This window comes from Poecilia reticulata, linkage group LG1 (genome assembly GCF_000633615.1).
Source record: "Poecilia reticulata strain Guanapo linkage group LG1, Guppy_female_1.0+MT, whole genome shotgun sequence".
Classification (NCBI taxonomy): Eukaryota; Metazoa; Chordata; class Actinopteri; order Cyprinodontiformes; family Poeciliidae; genus Poecilia; species Poecilia reticulata.
Genome location: NC_024331.1, coordinates 6,263,783 through 6,272,356, shown reverse-complemented (window position 1 = coordinate 6,272,356; position 8,574 = coordinate 6,263,783). Strand labels below are relative to the sequence as shown.

Genomic DNA, 8,574 nt, shown 5'->3' with positions numbered 1-8,574 from the left:
CCCCACAACCAGGCCTGGCTTCAGAGTGGGGCCCCGGTGACCCGCGTCCGGGCGAGGGAACGCCAGATCCAAAGATATTTTCCATCATAAGGGGTCTTCGGGCTGCACTTTGTCTGGTTCCTCACCTAGGACCTGTCTGCCTTGGGTGACCCTACCAGGGGCATAAAACCCCAGACAGCATAGCTCCTGGGATCATTGGGAAACTCAAACCCCTCCACCACGATAAGGTGGCAGCCCAAGGAGGAGTATGAATATTGTACACAATGAAATATTGTAYATAATGAAATTGTGATGACAATATATTCACAGTATATTGTTCAGCCTTAATCTGGAGACCATTCCTCCAACACAACACGGCACTGGCATTCAGGTCTRACTAGGTTTTGATACCAGTGGCCACCAGTAACATAATAGCCAATAGCGTGTCATGTGGCATTGCGGGTGTTTCAACTTCTAGTTGTGGTACAAGTAAATCTTCCAGAGATTGTCAGCCTCATCTTAAATTCTTCCATGTTTAGCCATTCACAGAAAAGCCACAAAGCCACCAACCGGAAGTTTCAGAGCAAATTTCTTAAACTAAAATCTTTCTCTAATTGCCTTCTAAACTCTAACAAGTCGGCAAAAATGTAACACAAAAGTGACCAAGAGAGGTGGCAAATACAGAAAGATGCCCTGAAAAAAGGCAACCCCCCCCTCCTCCCCGAATATCCCAATCATAATAACACAGCATACTGAATCGCACCATCTTGTTTTCAGAAAGAACAAACACAAATAGATTTACTTTCATCAAAGTTTCCGGAGAAGTCATGAAAACAGCTAAAAGTTTAGAAGTGAAGTGAAGTGAAGCATTGGGGTGAGGGAAAAAAAAAACTTAACCTGTCAAAGCACAAACAGATGTGTAGAGCCATCATTTCACAATAACATAGAGTGGAAAGAGGCAGAGATTTAAATTCCTACACAACCCAAATCAGTATAGCAGCATGCAGCTATGCACTGAATGCAACTTTGTTTATGCGGTGGCTTAAATTAAACCCGAATAAATCTGAAAAACGCACGACAATGTCTCCGTTTGCAAATCCTTCCGTCTCATCCAAACACAAAATGTCTCCTGGGACACTAACTTCAGACACATTCTCACGTATAGGACACATAAAACCATCAAATATAACTCCTCCTGGCTTGAATTAAGTTATAAAACGTATACAAGAAATGGGAAGGGTTTTTTTTTTTTGGTCTCAACTCCTTTAAAAAGCTACTCCTTGGCTACAAACGCAAGGCAGCAGTGATGGGAAACTACCAGGTGTAAACGTGAGGCAGGATGCTGCGGGATGCTCACTCAGCAGACCTTCCCCAGATGAACAATAAACGCTGGGAAAAAAAATAAAATAAATTTGACCGGAGTGTACCGACTAGGCATGATCTGCTGCTTTACGCCTCCACAACGCAGCACAGAGACTAGACGGTCATTAACGTTTTAACTAATTAATCATCAAATAAATCCTTTTAATCAATCTAATCACAAGGCAAAGGGGAGTCAGCAGGAGATTAAACGTGTCTTATTATAACCAGAAAGCTCTTCCTTCATATGTTTTCTTTTAATTCTAATAATATAATATAATGCAAGATATTACATTACTGTGCTAAACTGACAGGACATTGCGCAACAAGATTACACACTCATCATTCAAATGAACTTACCAAGATGAGAGTGCAGTSTAACTGTTAGTGCTACATGTTGCATTTTTTCCATATTTATTTAAAATTAATGCAATGCAGTAAGGAAGTCAATTATGTCACTAATTTTACAATATGTTATTGTGTTAACAATTTTAATTCATTTTAAGATATAAAATAATGGCTAATCAATAAAATAATAATCTTAGTGAAATATTTTTTACTTTATGTTGACAATTGAAAATATTTAAAAGTAAAATATTTATACATACCTGTCAAATTTTGGATTTTGTGTTGCAGTTTTCTTTTTGTTGAATTTGTAATCCGGATATCAGCAAAATTATCATTTAAACAAGCTATAACATTAAAAATGTTATATTTTTAATATAACATTTATTTATATTTATCTATTTATTATATTATTGTTAATCTAAACAGTGTTTTACTATTTTTTTTTTAAATTTACATTTTAATGTTGTAATTTACAGGATATTACTGTGAAATTCAGACTTCTTTAGTTTAATGAGTAAGTAATATATCACCTCTATCAACCAATAGAAAATGAAGAATGAGGAAACAAATACAGTTTTTTTTTTGCTCCTGATCTTATTTGGAAAGAAATTAAGTTGCTAAAAATCTCTAACCTCTCTCTGATATCTTTATTACGGCTTAGAGGAGTATTTCAGAGGTTGATAGTCGACGTGTGTTGCAGTTTATAGGTATAAATACAATGTGATCAAAAACTATTTGCCCCCTTACAGATTATATCTACATTGTCATACTTTCATGTTTGAGCTCATCAAACACATTTTTTAAATATCAAATCAGAGAATTAACCAGAGTAAATACATAATGCAGTTTTTAGATTCTGATTTTATTTATGGAAGTGAAAAAAAAAAGTTATATAAACCATTATGTTTAATCACCAAAAAAAATAATTGGTGATTAAACAATTACAGTTGGGCCACCCTTTTGTGGCACCAACTGACATTAAAACTTTGCAATGACGGCCAATGAGTTAGTTTTTTTTTTTAGGTCGTAGTGAAGTAATCTGGTCGTCCAACGGCATCTAAAGTGGAGTTAAGTGCAGATTTTCACTAGAACACTCCAGAACTAACAAGTTCCTGTTTTGTCTTTTCAGTCCACTGAATATTTAGCATTGACACACATCGGAGAAAAGCTTTCGTCAAATGTGAGATGGGYGTTTGGGTTGCTTTTTGGTGGTTTTCATCTTTTCCTCCCATGGGGGCATTTTAGTTAGCCAGTCTCTTTCTTACTGTTGCACTCTTGGGAATAACTTTTGTAGACCAGTGACTTCTGTAACAGATCCCCTACTGTATCCTGTCTTCCCTGTTAGACATGGATTAGACTGATGTGATGGCTTGTTTGCCATCTGTTATTGAATTCATCTTGATCAGGGAATTGTGTGTTAGTTTTGAAAATAGTTTAGCCAGCTTTATTTTCATATTTTTTTAGATATATATGGAGACATTTGGGTATCATAGCAGCACAGAAACAAGTGAATTGCAGGTAAAGTACTAAATAGAGATGCTAATAAATCAGATGCTAATAAAGCAGCCTTGATTTCCTTTATTTTGGGGGGATCAGTCGATGTTTACACAGGAACATAATCTCATCCGTCGATCTTTGTCACTTCCAGTGACTGAAAATCAACTTTGTCGCTCTATTTTGCAACTTTTCTGACAAAAATAATCAGTATCAGTCAAAATTGGAATCGGGAGATCAGGCTTTTTAAAGATTGATGATCGGCCAGGAAACTGCAATCRTTGCACCCATCGTAGCAAAATAGCATAAATAAAAGCTAGAACAGCTCTAAAAGCACATCAGACCAAAGCTATTTCTGTCATAGAGAATATGGCACAAAAAATGACAACAAAAGTGACAAAAAGTAGAATKCACACAACAAAGTTGGGAGACGAAGCATGAGGCTGCCGACAACCCCAACGACACAAGCGAAATAACTCAAATAATCGTTCAAAACTGAATTTTATATGGACTCAGGTTATTTTTTTGTCCACTATTAAACTTTGTTTAGTGTTGATTTAAACTTATTTTAACTTTAAGTTTGTCTCACAAAAGAGCAAGAAAAACTAAATCTGTAAGGGGGCCAATATTTTTTTCACAACATGTGCAGTCATAAAAATAATAATGAACAGACAGCTATAAAGACAAAGYAWGTGCAATAAAAACTGAAAAAAAGCTGTTTTTCTTACCRCTTTTAAAATATTATACATTTATTAGTAAAATTAGACATTTATCTKTTGCATTTATTTACTGTTATTTTTGATACTATAGTAACAAAGGTGGAATATGACCATGTTTAATAGTTGAGCTATTGGCTCTTGTAAGCAGCAGTCTGCAGACAGCTGCTGCTTGAAGCTTGCCAACTATAGTTTTAAATGAGCATTACCTATTATGAGAGCATAGTGTGGAAATTAAGAGTGSCATGACAGTGATTGTTTTTCTTTTCTTTCCCCTCCAACCAAATGTGCCTTTAGTGTGCACAGCAAATGCCTACTGAGCTTTTTTTTTTTTAAACAAAAAAATTAAGGAAAAAAATCACAGAACAGCGACACTGTCTCCCATCTAAAACATATGAAACTGTGGCTGAAAAGTGAAAGCCGAACAGACGTCCAATTAAAGATGTCTAAATGCAGTCAGAAGGTCAGATGGAGYTAATCACACTGGCATCCAAATGCCAATATTGGACATCATCTAAACAAAAATGGATTGCTTCCCCATTTATTTRTTTTTTCTGATCTAAATAAACAGAAGCGCTGCAAGTGGACATAAAGTAAATATCCATAAGCAATTAGTGGCAAGAAAAACCTCATTAAAAGGAAACCATAGGAATGATATGAGTCATGGCTGAAATTTGAAGGGGGCAGGGTTGACACCCATAACTCATTAAAATTTAGTTAATCTGCCTGATGCCTCACAATAAAAATCAACAACGTTTATGCTTCATTTTTAAAGCGATGTGGTGCATTTTGTTTATTTGCAAGGATACATTTGTCCCCCCCCTCCACATCCAGGCTGCTTGACTGATTTTATTTCAACATACACAGGGGCACAGATGTATGGATATTCTACACGCACCAACTTCTCCCCCCATACAGGTCAGAAAGGTCACAACAACTTGCAGGAAACATAAAGGAGAGTTAATTCAAAACACTTGACCCTTGCCCCGCAGTTAACATGTGCCCCATTACATGCTCTGGCTCAATGCTCTACTGTGTGTGGCTTCTTTTCCCTGTCTCTGTGTGTGTCCCTATGTCCTAAAAAGTGTCTTTTTAGCACTTTATGCAAAACCACTCACATGCAGCCCCTCAATGTGCTGCAAGCAAATATTAAAAGTGTGTCCAGATAATGCGCTATTTCTGCTGGAACGTCGTAATTACTAGACACTTGATATCAGCATCAATCTCAGCCAAATCAGTGAGTTTACTACTTTTGGGAGGTTAAAAGGTATCCTGTTAGCAAGTAGCAGGCTAAAGCTAAAGCTAACACTGGTCAGAAGAAAGAAGCTGTCTCTCACGTTAAAAGTAGCAAACGTGTCCGTTAATCACGTAAAAATAAAATTCGCTTCCTTGTTTGAATACGTTTGTGGCGGCAAGTGCTGCATTCGCCGACACTGAGGGTAAAGTGAGATAAGCGGCACAATGTGGCTACAGTGTAGCCTCCCCCTGAGCACCCCCAGCGCTCAAACTTCAGAGACGACTTATCATTTATGCACATCAGTTATTCATTAATTCATCTTACGTGAAAGTCTAGCAGAGTCTCGCCGGCAGACACCTCGGAGGCTGAGTCCCGCTACCAGCGGTGAAGCAGGGCAAGTCGGGGCGGCCAGAAAGCTGTCGGTGCCCCCGCTGTGTGCCAGCCTCGATGCCCGGTAGGATTTAGGAGTGCTCGGTTGGCCCGGGCCGGTGTGAGAGACCGGCCGTGTTCAGCGGGAGGAGGAGGGGGCAGCAGCAGCAGCGGAGAAAGGATTCAAAATATAGCTTTTTTTCTCCTCCCTTTTATTTAATGTCAGCTCAAGCTCCAACTTCACTTAAAGAATGCAGCCAAATATTTGTCTCTTTTTGTCGTCTGGGGAGACGGGGGACATTAAAAAAATTCCTCAAAACCGTCGAGGGGGTCGGTGTTCTCCCCGCGTCTCCGTGCCAGCAGCACCGTGCGATGTCCTTCTCCTCCCGGCGGTACAGCGGAGCAGCTACCGATCCGGTTCGGAGACGAGCTAGTCCCGTCCAAGATGTCGCTTATGATGTCTTGCTTCAATTAAATTATTTATAATAAGCAATCTCGGCCAACCACAGAAGCGATACTGGGCAGAACTCCAATTTCCAGACTATTTTTTTTCTTTCTTCTTTTCTTTTCTTTTTTTTTTTTTTTTAACCGGGGAGGAGTTTATAGCGGGTGATCTTGGCACTCCATCTTTAACCGACATCAACAGGTCATCCCGGGACACAAATGCGCTGCAACTGTGGGCGAGACAGAGGGATGGATCCGCGGCATGGCGAGAGGAGAACAGAGCAGAGAGGAGGGGAGAGAAATGGATACGGGATTGGCTGGAAGAAAAGAAAAACTAAACTTWGCCGGTTTATTCACTGCACTTTGTGATTTTAGGCGACTGGCAGCGGTTTGCACTTGCAGCTTGACGACCCGAAGAGACAAGGTTGCTTTTGAGGAAGTTCAGGAATGCGGGAGAAAGATGAGCCGGGAACTCATAAAGCCACTCACCGRCGAAAGAAAGGAGAGCAGGGGCGACACAAGAGATTTTGTAAGGGGGGTGGCTACACGGGGGGCCTCTTATAATAATACAACAATAACAACAACAACAAAACTTTGATTCAATCTTAGGAATGGACTGCATGGTGCCGTTCGTAGCACTGTAGTCATTTCACTCAAAGTAGAAGGTCTTGGCTTTGAATCCAAGTCTGTGGTCTTTCATGGATTTCTCTCCATGAACGGGTGGGTTCCGAAGATTTTCGTACGGGTGGGTAAACCTGGCCAGTAAAAATGTTATGAGTGCACAGCTAAACAAAATAAATATATAAATAAATAAGATATATTTATTATATTAACAATTGTTATTCTATTTAAAATTTTATAGATATGAATTTATTTATTGTGTATTACATTTATTTCTCGGTGGCAAACATTTTTCCTGGAAGGGGCCATGAACCCTTTACACCCCCTTGGGGGCACCASTGGTGGGTTTTCTCCAGGTACTCCGGCTTCCTCCCACAGTTCAAAACATGACTCTTAGGTTAAWTGGCCTCTGTAAGCTTCCTGCAGGTATGAGTTTCTGTCCTGTGTGATGCCCTATGATGGCCTGGCATCGCATCCATCACAGGATGACTGCTGGAGATGGGGTGTGGAGGTACCTGGGTGCATGATGATTTCAGGTGATTGGTAAAATAGGATACAAAATATACAGTCAGCTCAAGACGTGTGTAGCGGATAAAGCAATGAAATGTCCCGCGCAAAACTTTTGTCCACTGACTCAAGCTTAAATATGAATCCACTATACTTATGCTTGATTTTTCATATGTTGAGCAACTGAAAATCTGTGCTTTTTACACGTAAAATTGATGTTGTGGCTGATAACCGTTATTGGCAATAAGATGGAAATAAACATTGCTTGTTAATTGGCCAAGTTTTACTTATCRAACCAGCACCAGTATCTTAAAAAGATGACTAACATCGGGTAACACAGATATAGATACCGATATATTGTGCATCCCTAATAAATTTTGCCATAATTTATGGCATATGGTGAGACATCAAGCAGGTATTGACCTTGTGAAATTTGAAAACAGCCCCAGAGAAAGTGGCATATATCTAAAAATAGGACCCCAACATATAAATATAAATAAATCTTGTAACCTATAAACATTTGACCCCTCCTATTTTAAAATCATTCACTATATATTATATTATATTATATTATTATACAGAATTTTTTTGGACGATCATTGCCCCCCTCTGACCCCCCTCTTGGTGGCGCCACTGAAGGAGGGGGGCAGCGCGACAAAAGTATGAAGCCGGTGTGAAGTGGTTAAAGTTTGGTCTGTCCCCATGTGCCCATCCCCCCACAACAGTTACCACAACTTTACCATCCAATTCAGAACAAAACAACAACAACAAAAAGACTCACAATAGCTTCACCTTCACTTCAGCAGCACACCATACCTCCCTGTTCATCCAAATTCATGAGGACACCTCCCCACCCCCTACAAAAACACAGTGCTGGAACGGGACAAGACGTCTCCGTCCCGCACAGGCTGATGAGTCCGAACCGCCGGGGGGCGAGTTGATCCGAACCTTTCAACTTACCCCTCCGCTGGATTCTGCTGGAATTTCTTCCGAAYGGAGGAGCGGCGCACAAGAAGAAGAAGAAGCGGTCTAGTTTCTCCCTCCCTCCGCCTCGCCACAGACAGTCATTCACTTTGACTGTATGCTGTGAACCAGCAGCAGCACACCATTCACACACACACACACACACACACACACACACGCACACACACACACACACACACATGCAGGCGAGGATTGGAGCTCAGAACTATCGAGGAGGGGGGAACAGACAAGAGCAAAGCGGGGATTTTTTTTACCCTCCCATCCATCCCAGGGGTTGCAGATTGATCACAGAGCCACTGATCGACCTGATAGATAGGCAGGTAGACGGACAGATAGGGGGGATGCTGTCGCTACTGTTTTGCCAATGGAGCCATTGTAATGAACTGATATATGGCACCTTTACTTCCAGCAATCAATGACTTGGAATTATCTCGGTGAGTTAACTACTTCCTGTCATTAACCCGGCTTGAGATGACAACGGAGGTTATCGACGCGCGTCATTAGTGTCTTATTGTC

General features: G+C 40.2%; 2 protein-coding genes across 3 annotated transcripts in view; one reads left to right on the top strand and one right to left on the bottom strand.

Moving 5' to 3' along the window:
* The window catches only part of nacc1b (nucleus accumbens associated 1, BEN and BTB (POZ) domain containing b), a 27,368-nt gene extending 19,211 nt beyond the window's left edge, over positions 1–8,157 (bottom strand). Inside the window, exon 1 of one of the 2 annotated variants that reach the window (XM_008424599.2) lies at positions 8,035–8,157. The gene's annotated coding sequence lies outside the window, so the exon portion shown is untranslated. Of the gene's footprint in view, positions 1–5,457; positions 6,724–8,034 lie in introns of those variants that run through there. The other variant, XM_008424523.2, reaches the window with a different exon arrangement.
* Positions 8,158–8,343: 186 nt separating this feature from the next.
* Positions 8,344–8,574, top strand: part of trmt1 (tRNA methyltransferase 1) — a 15,636-nt gene continuing 15,405 nt past the window's right edge. The window contains exon 1 of the mRNA XM_008424821.2: positions 8,344–8,492. Coding sequence (XP_008423043.1) covers positions 8,449–8,492 — 44 coding nt within the window. The 5' untranslated portion in view covers positions 8,344–8,448. The remainder of the gene's footprint in view (positions 8,493–8,574) is intronic.